At 56.5% G+C, this 15,314-nt stretch overlaps 2 protein-coding genes across 17 annotated transcripts in view; one reads left to right on the forward strand and one right to left on the reverse strand.

Annotated features, from left to right (window-relative positions):
- The first annotated feature begins 744 nt into the window (after positions 1-744).
- On the forward strand, positions 745-8,174 carry FAM131B (family with sequence similarity 131 member B). 4 transcript variants are annotated; one of them, XM_064575833.1, is made up of 7 exons: positions 796-1,047; positions 3,789-3,898; positions 4,449-4,484; positions 4,764-4,857; positions 5,123-5,320; positions 6,750-6,893; positions 7,089-8,174. In XM_064575833.1, exons 2-7 carry the CDS (start codon positions 3,845-3,847, stop codon positions 7,559-7,561), a joined length of 999 nt encoding a protein of 332 aa, XP_064431903.1. In that variant the 5' UTR covers positions 796-1,047; positions 3,789-3,844; the 3' UTR covers positions 7,562-8,174. The 4 variants fall into 4 exon arrangements, with proteins under 4 accessions (XP_064431904.1, XP_064431903.1, XP_064431905.1 ...); XM_045864129.3 differs by lacking the exon at positions 796-1,047 and adding an exon at positions 1,172-1,383; XM_064575834.1 differs by lacking the exon at positions 4,449-4,484 and having other exon boundaries at positions 745-1,047.
- A 409-nt stretch (positions 8,175-8,583) lies between these two features.
- Positions 8,584-15,314, reverse strand: part of CLCN1 (chloride voltage-gated channel 1) — a 37,039-nt gene continuing 30,308 nt past the window's right edge. For 9 of the 13 annotated variants that reach the window (XM_064575829.1, XM_064575826.1, XM_064575824.1 and 6 more), the window contains 3 exons: positions 12,743-12,847; positions 12,566-12,652; positions 9,417-12,058 (listed from right to left, as the gene is read on the reverse strand). In XM_064575829.1, the coding sequence (XP_064431899.1) occupies positions 11,687-12,058; positions 12,566-12,652; positions 12,743-12,847 (564 nt within the window). In that variant the 3' untranslated portion in view covers positions 9,417-11,686. Of the gene's footprint in view, positions 8,690-9,416; positions 12,059-12,565; positions 12,653-12,742; positions 12,848-13,200; positions 14,506-15,314 lie in introns of those variants that run through there. The other 4 variants (XM_064575822.1, XR_010406713.1, XM_064575831.1 and 1 more) reach the window with 4 other exon arrangements.

The following is a 15,314-nucleotide window of genomic DNA, read 5'->3' on the forward strand; positions in this document are numbered from 1 at the left end:
CTAAAGGGTTAAAAGGTGCATCTACGAGACTTGGTCTTTTGTCCTATTACACACCCACACCCACACTGGGACCCCTGGTCTGGTGCCCTCGTCCCTGCCCAACCTCAGGAGGGAAAAGAAAGCAGGTGGGGAACAAACAGACCCCGGATTTGCTGTCATTGGTACTGACCCGGTCTGCTCTCTCACACTTTGGGTTTGCAGGTGCTGCTTAGACAAGTTTCCGTGCCCTTTCTTGTGTGACTTTTCTGGACTTCACTTCTTGCCTCCTGTACTACGTGTCCCCTACCACGTAGATCACTCTCTCTCTCTCTCTCAATCTCTTACTCACCAGGCCCTTGGTACACCTGACCCCTTCTGGCCAGCCAAGGGGCAATCCTCCCCTCTCTCGACTGCTTCCTGACATCCATGCTGTCATTTGTCAGAGGAGACCAAGACTCAGAAAGTTAAATTGAATTTAAAACTGTGCCTTCTAGCCAGTCTCGAGTCCTGATTTTTATTCCACTCTAGCTGGGACTGTCATTCTACTCCCCCATCCCCAATCAGTCCTGGAGGTGATCTGCACCAACCCCACACCCATCCCCGAGTTTCCAGCGAGCGCCCAGCACAGGGAAGCTTAGTACACTATCCACTCGCAAAGACTTCGCGATCTGTTAGGGTGGACGAAACAGCGCACAGGAAACGCAGAGCAACCGAAGCTGTATCCAGTCACGCTCGCGTCTGTGTCCCAGATGCGGCCCCAGGAAGAAAACAAGTGTTTGCGGAATTTGGCGGCCGAGGCCCTTCCTCCAAGCTTTACTGCACGTCCCGCGCCACCTTCCTCCCCACCCCCCCAACCCCGCGCCCTTCTCCCTGGGCATCCCCAGCCCCGGCCCTCGAAATCCATCCCCCAGAACCGGAGGGCGGGCGCGGAGTTCTTTCCGCCGCTCAGGGACCCAAGGGGGACGTTCTCTGGGTCTGCAGCACCCGCAGGCGCCAGCCCGGCCGGGGCCCGGCGAGGAGCCCCAGCGCGGGCCAGGGGCAGGGCTGGCGGACGGGGAGCGCCGCGAGGTGAGCGGGGAGCGCGGCCGCGGGGTCGCGGGCAGGGGCGGGGAGGCGCCGAGCGCAGCCAATCCCCGGGCCGCCCCCTCCCCGCCCGCCGCCAGCCGAGCCCGGGCGGGGGAGCCGGGCGGCGGCGGCGGCGGCGGCGGCGGCGACGGAGGCTGCCGCGGGGAGGGATGGAGAGGGGAGGGGGGAGCGGAGCCGAGCGGAGACAGCCGCGGCGCTGCAGAGCGGCTGGGGCGGCGGCGCGGCTCCCGGTGCTGCCCCCGGCGCCCGCCCCGCGGCGGTGAGCGCCCGGCCCCGGAGGCGCCGGAGCCATGGGCTGCATCGGCTCCCGGACCGTGGGTGGGTACCGCGGCGGGGCGGGGGCGGGCGGAGGCGGGCTCGGCCGCGCCGCTCCCCGGCCCCCTCCCCCACCGCCCCCCGGCGCCCCCCGCCCCGCCCGGCCGGGCTCCCGCACTTTCCCCGCGCTCGGCTTTCCTCCGCGCTCTCGCCTCGCGCCCGCGGGGCCGGACGCCCTCTCCGCTCCCCCGCTCCTCTTCTCCCTCCAGCCTCCTTCCGCCGCCCTCCCCCCGGCGCGGTCCCTCTCCATCATCTCTCCACCAGCCTCCTCTCCCTACTCTCGCGTCCCCGCGCCCTCCACCTCCAGGCCATCCGCCTCGACCCTGCCTTCCCCAGCGCCTCTCTCCCCCTCCATTTCTGGGGCAGCCCCCTTCCAAGGACCCCCGGTCTCCGCCTCGGCCCCCCGCCCCCCGCCTCCTTCTGGCTTGGGTGTTTGGCTCCCACCTCTTTCCCTCTCTCTCGTTGCCTTTTTCTGTCGTTCCGGCCTCCCCCGATTCGCTTTGTTCACGTGCATCTTCCCTCCGGGGCGGGGGCGGGATGCGCCCGGTGCCTCGGGGAGGGGAACTGGGTCCACGCCCGGAGAAAATGGGGCCGGGCTGGGCTGCGCTGGAGGGGAGGGCCGGGGGGCGCGGGGAGGAGGCGGGGGGTTTCGAGGGACGGGCAGGGGTCCGGAGCCCGCTCCCAGGAGGGTGGGGCCGGCCGGCTCGAGGAACCGGGACCCGCACCTGTCGGCGGGGGCTGGCGGGGCGGGGCCGCCTCTTTATTTACCTTGGACTGGGGGCGGGCACAGGCGCCTCCTAAGTCGTCTCTCCCCTCAGCCTTTGCCTTGCTTCCACCCCCATACCCCCCGCCCCACGCACCCACTCCACGCTCACAGCTCCACGAATTAGTCCATCCCTCTCCCAAACCCCCCAATTTTTCCCATTCCAACTCGCAATTTCTCCCGCCTACACGACCCAGTGACCTCAGGCCGAGAGAATAATTCGTATTATTATTACAAACAAACTCACTCTCCGGAAGCCTGATTTCTCTAAGACCCGATTTATTTCCATGGATACCCCCCTCCTCTGCTTTCACCTCTTCCTGGGGTTCTCTCTCTCCCCCTCCCTGCCCCCCAGGGCTCTGACTCAGCTCTCCCTCCTCTACAAAGGCCACCTCCCCCTCCCCTTTCTCCTGCTCTGCCCTCCTCATCCCTCCTCTCCTCTGTCAGCCCCCTCCCTGCTCTCTACGCCCAGGGTCCATATTTCCTCTTCCCTGCCAGCCACAGCACATCACTCCCCTGTAGCCCCAAGGGAGAGGGGCTCACTTAGGAGGGGTCCTACCTCCTTCCCACCCATTAACCACCATCCATCCTTCTGCACTAGCTGTGTGGATGCGTGCTGAATGCCTCCCCATGCTCAAGACCCCGTTCACCTCACCCCTTCTCAAGCATGGACCCGTAACTGTAAATTCAGAATCACAAACTCCATGCGCAGGGAGGATCTCTAAGGTCAGATGGTTCCACAGTCATCTGATGCTTGAGTCCCTTTCCAACTGCCCAAGGGCTCCTTCCCCAACCTCCCAGGAGAGGCACCACCCTGCCCGCTTGCCAGCATCTACCTGGGCCCCAAGCTCTGGCCTCACCTGAACAATTCCCATCCTCCTCTGCCCTCCAGCTCCCCTCAAACCCTGTCCACCCCTCCCATTGTCTTTTGCCTTCTCCGTGACTTGAATGCCTTTCTTTTAGTTCCTATTTTTAAAAGTCCCCTTCTCTTCTCCCCTTGTGCCCCTTTGCTCCTCTTCCATCACTTTTCTCCCAACAGTCAGGGGAAATGATCGCATCTCAGTCTTTACTTTCTCTGCTCTCCCCATTTCTGGGTGAACACCCCCAACTCATGCCTCTATCCCCGCCAAATCTCCTTCCCATCAGACAGATCACCAGCTCCAAGATACAAACCATAAAGCCCACATATAGAGAAGCTTAGCCCTAAAGAAGTTCTGCCCTTATTTGTGGGAACAGCATGGACGAAAGGCACAGCTCCCATATACTCCCATATAGAAACCCTCAAAGACTCCTCAGGACAGACTACAGAACGGTTTTCCTGGTAAAACCCAACCACTGATCCCTCCATTTCAACAACAACAAATAAGGCCATATAACACTTTCTCTGAATGTGCTATTCTTGGGTGCGCTCAAAGGGAATATTTTGGCTCAGCATTACGGTTTGTCCTACCAAAAATTAGGGGAGAGTAGGGATGGGAAAGGGAATGTGCCATCAGAAGGAGTGGGAGCTGGAGGGACGGGAGGGGTCTGGAGGGACTGCCCCTGGGTGACCTCAGCACTCTGTGACCCTGGAGGGGCCTTTGGCGAGGGGGAGGGGCAGGGGGGGTTGAAGGTGGAGCAACTAGTGAGCCTGTGTCCACCTCAGGAAATGAGGTGATTGCAGTGGACTGGAAGGGCCTGAAGGATGTCGACCAGATCCACATGGACAGCACCAGCTCGCTGCATGGGAGCACCCTCCATCGGCCATCCACCGAGGTGAGGCCCCATGCCCCGCTGCCCCCCAGCCAAAGGAGTTTTATTTTATTTTTTTTAAGATTTTATTTATTTGGGAGAGAGGGAGAGGGAGCAGAGGGAGGGATGGAGGGAGAGGGAGAAGCAGCTCCCCACTGAGCAGGGACGCCCCCCCCCCCCCATGCGGGGCTCCATCCCAGGACCTCAAGATCATGACCTGAGCAGAAGGCAGACTCTTAACCAACTGAGCCACCCAGGCGCCCCCAACCAAAGGACTTTTAAAAGACCCCAGAAACCCTCATGAACAAAGCCTCCCAGCTGCTTGATCCTTGAATTATCTTCCTAAATTCCAAGAGAACAGCCCAAACACTCCTTCTGACTGACACTTTCACAGAACATTTCTCCTACTTTCCTCAAAACACAGGCCAAACGTTCCACACTGAGCTCCTAATCCTGAGCTCCTAAATTAAGCTGGGGAAAAACCTCTCTACTTCACACACTCCTGGGAGTCCCTGGGCTGGGGGTGGGGTGGGGCATGCCCGGGACCCCCACTGCCTTCGCTCTCTCCTCACAGCAAACCCGGACTGACTTCTCCTGGGACGGCATCAATGTGAGTGCAGCTTCCCCCTGCCCTCCCCAGCGCACCCTAGCTCCTCTCCCTTCTATTCTCCCTTTGACCTGCCATAGAACACAGGGCTCCCGGATGCCAGCAGGCACCGTGAGCCCTCACATTCCCTACTGATCCCCCATATTTTCAAGGGCAGTTGTGGCATAAGCGACCTCAGGACTCCTGGGCATAATCGTTCCCTTTCACCTGCCCTAGCTCAGACCCTTCCTCCTGGAAACCCTGAACTCATCTCTGCCCCTCCTCCCACATTCCCTCTCCCAGCTCTCCATGGAGGACACCACTTCCATTCTTCCGAAGCTTAAGCGAAACTCTAATGCCTACGGCATTGGGGCCCTGGCAAAGTCATCCTTCTCAGGTGAGACTCCCCACCTGGGGATGAATCCAGACAGGAGATTCCCTACGCGCTCCTGGTCTCAGTCTCTTTGCTCCTCGAGGCCTAAAGAAGACCCCTACCCCTGACCCTTTTGCCCTTGCCGTCAAGCCCTCCCGTCCAGGCTGCCCTTCATATGGAACTTCCCCATTGGATGGAGTCCCACGGGACTTGGGTGGGGCCGTGGGGTGGATCTTGTATGGGTATCGTGTACTATTCTGGAGGATGTGGGGAACGTCTGGCCCCTCAGGGATTTCTCGCAGCATGAAGGACCATGTGACGAAGCCCACAGCCATGGGGCAAGGCCGGGTGGCCCACATGATTGAGTGGCAGGGCTGGGGGAAGGCACCAGCCATTCAGCCGCAACACAGCCACGAGGCAGTGCGCAGGGATACCGACGCCTACTCGGACCTCAGCGATGGCGAGAAGGAGGCACGTTTCCTAGCAGGTACTTATTCCGGGGACCCTCAGGAGACACATTTTCGGGATGGCCAGAGACTGACCTTCCAGCCTGATCCCCGATGGCAGGATTGGCTCTATCCCTGTGATGACGATAAGACATAATTTCCCAATCAGCTCTGATTTCAAGTACTTTGATTGATTGGGGTAAGTGCCCTCAAACTTATTTTTATTATCGTCTCAGAAATTAAAGAGAATTAGATGGGACTGCAGGCCCACCTGTTACCAGATGCCTTCTCTCCTACATGGCAGCACTGTCTGTACAGGACATAAAGGCAGGGGCCTTGAACTCTGAAAGGCACTCCTTCCCCCCATGTCTCTTGAGAAATCCCCTCTACACTTTGCCCCTCAGCACGTTGCAACAGTGGATTCACTTACGTGGCTCATTGCTTGTGACAACCACTAGAAGATCAAGGGACCTGGGTGGCGAGACGGTGGTATACAGAAGGGGTTTTGGTCCAGGACAGTGGAATCCCTATAAGACAGGCATATGGCGTGCCTGCTGCATGGCCAAGCCCCTGTAGCACGCCCCAGTAGGACACCTGGGAAGAATGTTAGATCCGGAAGAGAAGGGAGGTTTGTCTATGTTTTGGTGATGTGAATGGTGGAAGAACTATCAGTGGGGAGGGAGACAGACGTGTAGTGGGCAGGGGGTAGTTTAGGGCAATTGGCAGTGTAAGCTTCAACCTACGGCTTTGACCACAATGGGGACCCCCAGGTCTACCCAGCCTCCATAGTCTGTCCCCTCCCTCCCTTCTCCTTCCAAACACTGGAACTTTCCTTTTGACACCACTGTGGACCTACAAGCCCATGGTGCTCCCTTGGGGATTCTCTGTTGAAATTGAGCCCTCTCATTTAGATTCCTCTTTGACGACCTAGTACCAGCTAACATTCTTAAAACCGTCCAAAGAGAAACTTCTGGAAATTCCTCATTTGGCCATCTCACCAGAAGACCCCTCAACTCTCTCCGCTAAGAATTCTTAACCTGACCTTCTGGGAAGTCCCACACCGTTTTGCCTTGTGTGGGGGTTAGTCTGTGCTGTCCCAATACAGTAGCCACTTGACCTTGAACTTGAAAGGTGGCTCATCTGAATGGAGACGTACTGTCCATGTAAAATACCAACAGGATTTCAAAGACCTGTATGAATAAAATAATGTAAAATATCTCATTAATAATTTTATATAGATTACGTGTTGAAAGATAATCCAAAGTATATATTGGGCTAAATAAGATATAAAAATTCATTTCACCTGTTTCTTTTACATTTTCTTTAATATGACTGTGAGAAAATTTTAAATTGCACAAGTGGCTTGCATCGTATTTCTATTGGGCAGCGCTGCCCCAATGTCGCCCTACCCCGTGCGTGTGTCTAAGGGTTCCCAGAGGTGTCCTGTGCCAACTACGTCTCTTCTTGTAGGTGTCATGGAGCAGTTTGCCATCTCTGAGGCCACACTTATGGCCTGGTCTTCCATGGACGGGGAGGACATGAGTGTCAACTCCACCCAGGAGCCACTGGGCTGCAACTACAGTGACAACTACCAGGAGCTGATGGAGAGTCAAGGTGAGGGATGGCTCCTCTGAGGTCTGAGAGGCCTCCCCAACTTCACTGGGCTACCTCCATTCCTGTGTGTTCCTCTTCATCTCAGCTTTCTTACTCTCCTCCTTACTCTGTCGCCCTCCCTACTCAGTTCTCCGGTCCACTGCTCCCGCCTTTGATGTTCTGTAACCGTGCTGACTTCCCTGATTCTCTTGGCAGATGCCCTTGCTCAAGCCCCCATGGATGGATGGCCTCACTCCTATGTGTCCCAGGGCATGTACTGTCTGGGGTCGTCGGATGCCTGGGAAGCCAGCGACCAGTCCCTCATTGCCTCTCCGGCCACAGGATCCTATCTTGGCCCTGCATTTGATGACTCACAGCCCAGCTTACATGAAATGGGGCCTTCCCAGCCTGCTTGCGGATACTCTGCTCAGGAGCCTCCACCTTTGCTGGGGTCAGACACGGACTGGGCTCCGGAGGTGGGGGGAGTGGACCTGGCAAGGGGCCCTGCTGAGGAGGAGAAGAGGCCATTGGCCCCCGAGGAGGAAGAGGATGCAGGATGCCGGGACCTGGAGTCACTTTCCCCACGAGAAGACCCTGAGATGTCCACTGCTCTCAGCCGCAAAGTGTCTGATGTCACATCCTCAGGTGTGCAATCCTTCGATGAGGAGGAGGGCGAGGCTAACAACTAGCTTCCTCCCCCTCCACGCCCAGCCTTCCACCCCCACCTAAGGGGCATGGCTGCAACATACCCTCCCTTCCCCCAGCAGTACAGCTGAAACCCGGGCAGAAGACCATGAGGGACCCAGGAGTTGCCAGTCCCCACCAGCAAAATGGGGAGCCAGGATGGGAATTTAACCAGGTTTATGCTGTAGAAACCGCAGGTCCGGGAACTGAGGCCCAGACAACCAGGTGGCTGTGAACTTTGCTTGGCTGCAGGCTTCTGGGTCTGTCTGAAGCTCCAGTGTTTCTCCTGGGGACAGGAGCACAGAGCAGTGTGTGGCCGTCGACTGGACCTCAGTTCTTCACTCTCTGATTCGTCTTCCAGGCGCCTTGACTGTGGCTATGGGAATGTCTCCTTTCTCCGTGTCACTCCTGCTTTTCCCGACTCTGTGTTTTCTCTGGCTGTGGCCCCAGCTCATCCCCACTATGAGGAACAGACCTCAGGGGCTATGGGTATGGCTCAATGGGCACAGGGGAAGCCACCTAAAGTCATGTGAGCTCGGCGAGAAATTGGCTTCTGAGATCAGGAGTCATGGGGGAGGTGGATGTGGCAGCTGGGATGCACAGGGACACAAACCTGATTCTTTAGATCGGGGCCTGCTCAGAGCTCAGAAAGTCACTGATGAGACCCAGAACAAACATGGCCGCCTGTTCTGAGATCTTGACTATTCCCTTGTCCGGAAGGAGGATCCAAGGATCTGGGAAAGGGCCCAGCCGGGGCTGACTGCCCCAGCTCTTGCTTCCCTTTTCTGCCTTCTTCTGTCTCCTGCTCTGGGAGCCCTGGCCCTGAGGGGGTGACACAAAATGCAGGTGTCCTGGCCAAATGGGGAAGCATGAGGGCTGTGTCTCCCTCCATCCACCCTCTAATTCTCTGGAGCTGTTTACACTTTTCTCTTTGCCTTTTCTACATTTTTATAACTTGTTGGGGACTCAGGGTTGAGTGGGGTGGAGGGAGGAGTCCGGTGCTGTCAGGCCCCGGCCAGGGTGGGCTGTTTGCTGAGGGGCAGTGTGGGCACTCGAGTCCTTCCCCCTTCTTCAGCTCCTCCCAAGACTCCAAAGAGGGCCTCACAGGTGTTCTCCCTCCCTCCCCAGGCCTCCTGTGGAGGAAGAGAGGAGAATCAGTATTCTTCCTTCCAGCATGGGTTACGGTGAGGCGTATGCCCCTGAAACGGCCTGCCCTCTCACGCCCCGTTTCCATTGTGGTGGGGACTTCCGCGTAGCACTTCTGGGAGAGATCCTGAAAGCGGGGGACGGGAGAGAGTGAAGGACGCCACAGCTGCAGAGCTGGCTGGCACACTGCCCCTTCCCAGGGCAGGGGCACAGGGAGACTGGGTAGAAGGGAGAAGCTCAGAGCTTCATTGTTGCCGTCCCTCCTTCCTTGTGCCCGACTAAGTCTCCAGCTCCAAGGCCTTGTGTCCTACCCACGCTTCGTCAGGGCTCCTATCACTCTACCCTCTGCTGGGAAGGGAGCACTGTCACCCTCTCCCAGACCCTGGACAGAAATTGTCCACCCCACCCCATGCCCCAGACCTATTTTTCTGGAACGAGGAGGTTGAGAGTCGGGCTGTTTCTGTCCATCTATGACTGTCCCCCCACACCGAGTTCACACTGTCATTCACATGTGCGCCTGCAATGCAGCTGAGGGTCCCGTGTCCTCCAGAGGAGGGGGACGATGGCTTTCCTGGGGTTGGTCCTTGGAGGACCCAGGCGTGGGCATGGTGAGCACGGGTAGGTGAAGTCACCTTATCCACAGCCATCTCAGCAGAAGACCTCTCTCGTGTTTGGTGATGGGACCTGACTCAGGAGGCAGCAGGACCTCGCGGGCTGCTGGCCCTCACTCGAGACTCCTGCCCTCCTGCCATGGGACCTTGGGGTCTTGCATGCTCACGGTTCCCTGTTTCCTCGCCTCGTGCCACCTGCTGTCTCAATGCACCATCTTTTTCTGTTAGTCTCATCCCCTTCTTGCCTGCTCTCTGCCCCCAGACTATGGTGGACACACAATCCAGTGGCTTCATTCATTACAGTTCGTTCTTGCTCAGGGCCTGTGGAGTTGGGAAAGGTGGACCAAAGCAACCAGCGTTCTTGCCTCCCTCCCTCCCTCCCTTCCCGGAGGAAGCCAAACGGTCCCTGCAACAGTGGCTGAAACTGTGAGGGCATCTAGCAGACTTTATACGTGGAGGGGGCTCGCAGAGCAGAGATCAGGTGGGGGCCTGCATTTTCCACTCTGAAGAGGGAGAAGAGCCAAGGAGCTGGCCTGGGACCCTCGTAGGACTCTTCTGAGGGAGGAAAGGCCTCTCTGGTGCTGGGGGGCAGGGTGCATGGGGTTTGCTTATAGCCTATTCTGGGGGGGGGGCATGTGCAGGAAGAGGCTGTCAGGGGTGGGGTGGGGGAGGGTTGCTTTTCCTTTGGGGTTAAAGGCTGTGCAGCACGTTTTCCAACAGTCCCGGAACAGGGCTGTTTTTATATTCTTGTGAATGAAACTGCTCTTGCTAAATGATTTTCCTTTGGTTGGGTGGGGGGGGGGGTGCACTTTCATTTTCAAATCACTTTATTAAAGAAAAATCCAAATCTCCCATTCTTCCCCTTCCACTGCCCCACCTTCCCCCACGCCTCCCTTCTTACCCTTGTGTTGAGGGGCTGGGGGCTCTTGGTAAATGAGTGTATGACCTTCTCTTTGCCCTGCCTCCATATCCCATACTCTGTCTTCCAGGTCTGGGAAATATCCATTTTTATGGCCAGTCTTAGCATGTTTTCTTAATGTGACATTCCCACCCCAGGCCCAAGAGAGATTCTATGACATATATTACAGAGAGAATTATATATAAATATATACATATATAAATATTATAGATTATATACACATGGGCATGGGCTCCAATGCCCACTGCCAGCCCCCCTGCCCAGGCTGCACCGCCTCTGGGCCTGGGGAGGTGGAAGGGATGTCCTGTTGGAGAGGGCTACAGGCTGTGTTCAATGGCACTAAACAGAATGTGGTGGCACCTCTGACTATGAGTGTCTTCTTTGGGGGATGATGGAGAGTGGGCACGGGGGAGGGGAAGGAGGAGAATGTCGGAAAGGGGGTACAGCTGCAGAACTAGATAGGGACCAAAAGGAGGGAGGGAGCGAAGAAAGCCTTGGGTATGGAAGTGAGGGCTGCTGGAGGCTCCGAGCACCCAGGACCGCTTCATAGGAAAGACGGGCTACCGGCAGGCACCCTGTGGCTGATGTGGGGAGGATAAGGCTCTGACTTCAAACATCAAAGAGGTCTGCCATGTAGACATCGAACCCCCATCTCCCCACCACCTCTAGAAGAGGTACACAAGGAACTAGTCTAAGAAGGGCTGGAGTCTGAGTGCCCCAGGGACCTGGCTGCCCTGAGCCTTGGTTCTGGGCAGGAGCCACAACCGCAGCAGCTGGAGGGCACAGTGGGCCCTCGGGCAGGAGAGGTCAGTGAGGACAGTGGGGGGCGGGATGTCGTTCCCAGGGGGTGACCTGGAAACTGGAGCGTGAGGAAGCTGGCTGGTGCGAGATGGGATGGACGTGGGCCTGAAGGAGGCCTGCGTGATCGGCAGCAAGGCACCCGGGGGCTGTGAGAGAGGGGTATGAATGATGCGCCAGTTATTCCGGCCGTCACTCTGGGAGGCCATGAGGTGCTCCCCTCTCCTCTGAAGGTCACAGTCATTGTGGGCCTCCCCCTGTGGAGCCTGGCAGACACAGGGGCAAAGCCGGGGAGGTGTTGGGACAAGACACCAGGGTACTGCAGGGGACTGAGGGGAGGCCGAGAGAGGCAGGGTATTTCCCACCCACGCACCAGGAAGGCTCGGGAAGCCCCATGGATTATCAGGTCCTTCACCGGGGTTAGAAGCCCCTGCCTGTCTGGACATAGCCTAAATAGCTGACCGAGGCTACTCTCTCTGCCCAAATTGCAACGCTCTTCTAAGACTATCACTATCCCATTTCAAAATTCCCAGGAGGGGCCAGGATGTTGGTGTGATCTCTCCAACTTCAGGACACGCCCCCCTCCCCCCACCCATACAAATCCAACCTCTGGCCTGGGCCTCTGGACAGTCTTTAAGAGGAGGTCCTGGAGGTGGTCAAAGGGTCAGCTCGTCCTCATCCTCCTCATCAGTGGATCGCAGGCTGGGGCTCTGCAGGATGTCAGCCAGCCCCTCCTCCAGTCCCGGACTCTCTATCAGCCCCAGCTCCTCCAGCTCGCCCTCCGCCTTGTCCAGGGCGGCCGAGAGACTGGGCTCTGCTGAGGCGGAGGGCACGGGGGTCTCTGGGGAGGCGGGAGCCCCGTCACCTGCCTCAGCAGCCCCAGCTCTCTCCTCAGGAAGGCTCCAGGCCTCTGTGGGAGGGGGCGGGCCCCCGGGGTTCTTCCGGGTGGAAGTTGTGTTCCGGAAGCTGGCGAGGGGAGGGCGGAGCTGCACCCCAGACTTGGTGTGCCCCTCAATGGCCTTCTGCAGCTGGTGGGGAGAGGGAAAGGCGGTATACAATTGGGAAGAGACAGAGGATGGGACAGGGTGAGACAAACAGGTGCGAGAGGACAGATTCCTACAAGGAGGAGAAGTGGAAAAGACATGGAACAGCACGAAAAGGGGCCTGGGGAGAGATGCATCTGCGGACCTACAGATCTCAAGCTCCTCTGACAAGGCCCCTTCCCACTGACCCTCAGGCGTCCTTCAGCCGCATCCTATCTCTTCCCTCTTCCCACGGCCCTCTCCAGAACACACACATGAAACTGCAACTCATGCCTGGAGTCCTCACCCCAAACCCCCGGCCCATGGAAGGTCCCGGGGACATTCCTCTCCACCAGCCACTTGATCCCCTCATCCCCTCCAATCTCTGCCTGAGAAATAGACCAGGAAATCTGGGGGACCTCCCAGATGTTAAACCATCCCCTCTGCACGCCCACACCCTTATCCTGTGCCCACTCTTCCTCCTGCTGCTCAAGTGGGACCTGTCACCTTTACCTCTTCCAATGCCAGCACGCCCCTGAGCTTCCCCATGCTGGTCACATAAGCAAGATGGAGGCCAAGGAGCGAGAACAGCGTGTGGGTCTGTGGGGAAAGAGCAGTACATCAGCTCGTGTCCACCCCAGACCCGCCCTGCCCTCAGCAGCCCTGAGCAGTCAGGGGGCAAGGACTTGCCTTGTGCAGGGACGTCTGCTCCACCAGCTGGAAGGGAGATTGGTCAATGCAGCAGTAGTCAAAACAGACAGGCTGGCTCAGCTGTTCCTGCTCCCAGGCCTCAATCTGTCGGGCAGAGTAGGGCAGTCACTCAATATTGTGGAGCCCCCTTCAACCTCAGACCTGCAGCTTGACCCCAAACAGCCCTCTTAGCCCCAGCCCAGACCTTGAAATATGCAATGAACTGTCACAGATCCTCCAGATCACTAGACATCCTCCCTTCTTCCCAGGGCCCGGCACCCTCTCCTGCCTCACCAGGCCCCACATCACCTTCACCCTCAGGCACTTAGAGCACCGCTCTTGTCCTCCTGTCCTCCAACCCCAACACCCCCTGGGGCTCCGAACACTTGTCATTTCCAACCCATCTGCCCAGTCTTATTTTCCACCACTCCCTCAATACCCATTGCTCAGTGAAACCAGGCATGCTTCCCAAATCTGCATTTGCTCTTCTGGATTCCCTTTGTTCCCCTTATTGCCCCCACCCTGCAGCACACTGTTCTCCTCATACTCCCAGGAGCACGATTTTTCTATCCCTATCGTACTTTGCTGGTCTCTCCTTTTCGGAAATGACATGGCTTGTGCTCAATCTCTTATTGGTGTTTGTCTTACCTCTGCCTACAGGACAGAGGTGAGGATGTAACCCCTTCAGAGTGTTATGTGGGGCTGCCCCCTGCATGTTGTGCAGAATCTAGCAAATTTGCCTCTTACAGATCGTAGCAGTGATCTGTGGGGTTTGAAGAGCTGCATTGAGTCACGTGGCATTTAGCTGGCTTGAGCAAAACCATTTTTGTTTCGTCCATGACAGAAGCATGAAGGCATAAAGGCCTTAACCTCCTCTTGATTTTAGAGATCCATGCCAAAATGCCCAAGATTCCAAATAATCCAGGAGAGGCTTCACTTTCATACTGAATCTAAAATTCCTTGAAATCTCTTTTCAGTCAGTGCCCTCTGAATGCTGTACTACTTTATTTTCCTAATGTCCAAATCCGCACGTCTCAAGCTTCAGAGACATTCTCCGAAGGTCACCTCCTAGCTCTGGTACCCAGTGTGGAGTCCACAGAGGCATCTGTGGAGAGGTACCCAGTGCTCTCCATCTGCCCCTTCCTGGTCCCACCTCGTCTAAACCTCACCCTCCCTGGCTGAAGGTTCACACCGGGTTTGGCTGGCCCTCACAGCACAGGATGGATGACCACTCAGCAGGTGTGCTGTAGACATGATTTATTTGTAGGACCCTTGCCAACCCCGGGGTGGTGGGTCCTGTCCTCCTGGACCTTTCTATGACCATTTCCTGCCTTCCCCAGTGCACATGCACCAAGCACTTCCTCTGGGTCAAGCATTATTCGAGCCGCTTTAAACGTCTTCACTCGTTGAATCGTCTCCAACAGCCTATCGTTGTCTCCCTCTTACAGACAAGGAGACAGAGGTACAGAGTGCGTAAGTAGTCTGCCCAAGACGACACAGAGGTGGAGTCGGGCTTCCGACCTTGGCTGCCAAGATCCTGTTCCAGGAACCCCCAGCTTGTGTCCAACGGGCGGAGCGCATCTGCTTCCGGGTCTGACATGTCCCATTACTTGCAAAGGCTCAGCCCCAGTACCAAACTGGAGCTCTGACTGTGTGTGCTCCTAACAGAGGAGCAGAAGGAAACAAGACTTCTGGTGATGCGTAATTGAGCTCTTCCCACGGGTGTCACCGGGATCTTGCCAAAGGTGCCTCCTCGATCTCGTCTGAAAACCACGTTCAAAATATCCTGAATTTTTACTCCTATGGGATCTTATCCCTCTAGAATGTCCCAGTGGGTGACATGGGAGCTTAGATACTCCAAATTTCCTTTTGGAAAGACATAAGCTAAAAATGTATGCTCTGTTTTTACCCCTGGTTGCACTTTATTTCCAGTGGTCGTTAAATAGCCTCACTGGTCAACTAGCTGGCTCTCTCTCTGGTGCACTTTTTTAAAGAGTATGATTATTGGGTTAGCACTTGAGCAAGGCCCTCCTCAACCATAGTTATGACCCACCTGATTCCTGCTTGGGGGCAGAAACAAGAACTATTATTTTTCCTCTGTGCTCATCGATCTTTCCATTAAGCATTGATCAGAAGGGAGTGTGTTTTGAGGGGTAACAAGGGGAGAAGGAGAAGATTTTCCTTCTCTCCTACGGCCCCCCTCTGGCTCCATTTAGACTGAACAACCAATGAGATGTTTATTTTAAAATAATATCCTCTAGGGTGCCTGGGTGGCTCAGTTGGTTAAGCAACTGCCTTTGGCTCAGGTCATGATCCTGGAGTCCTGGGATCGAGTCCCACATCAGGCTCCCAGCTCAGCGGGGAGCCTGCTTCTCCCTCTGACCCTCTCCCCTCTCATGCTGTTTCTCTCTCTCTCTCACTCTCTAATAAATAAATAAATAAAATCTTAAAAAAATAAAATAAAATAAAATAATATCCTCTAGGGTTCTTTGTCATCTACATACTTTTAAAGCTTTGCTTTTTCAGCCTCCACAGGGGGCCTGCATTCTTTTACCAAATGGAATGGCTGCTA

Source organism: Mirounga angustirostris, unplaced genomic scaffold, assembly GCF_029215605.1.
Source record: "Mirounga angustirostris isolate CCGP_5_RB_7025 unplaced genomic scaffold, mMirAng1.0.hap1 SCAF_12, whole genome shotgun sequence".
Taxonomy (NCBI): domain Eukaryota; kingdom Metazoa; phylum Chordata; class Mammalia; order Carnivora; family Phocidae; genus Mirounga; species Mirounga angustirostris.

Coding starts and splice junctions, on each gene's coding strand:
- FAM131B (XM_045864129.3), top strand. CDS start 1,356: ATGGGCTGCATCGGCTCCCGGACCGTGG. Junction 4,858..5,122: donor GGCAAAGTCATCCTTCTCAG/GTGAGACTCCCC, acceptor CTGGCCCCTCAG/GGATTTCTCGCAGCATGAAG. Junction 6,894..7,088: donor GGAGCTGATGGAGAGTCAAG/GTGAGGGATGGC, acceptor TTCTCTTGGCAG/ATGCCCTTGCTCAAGCCCCC.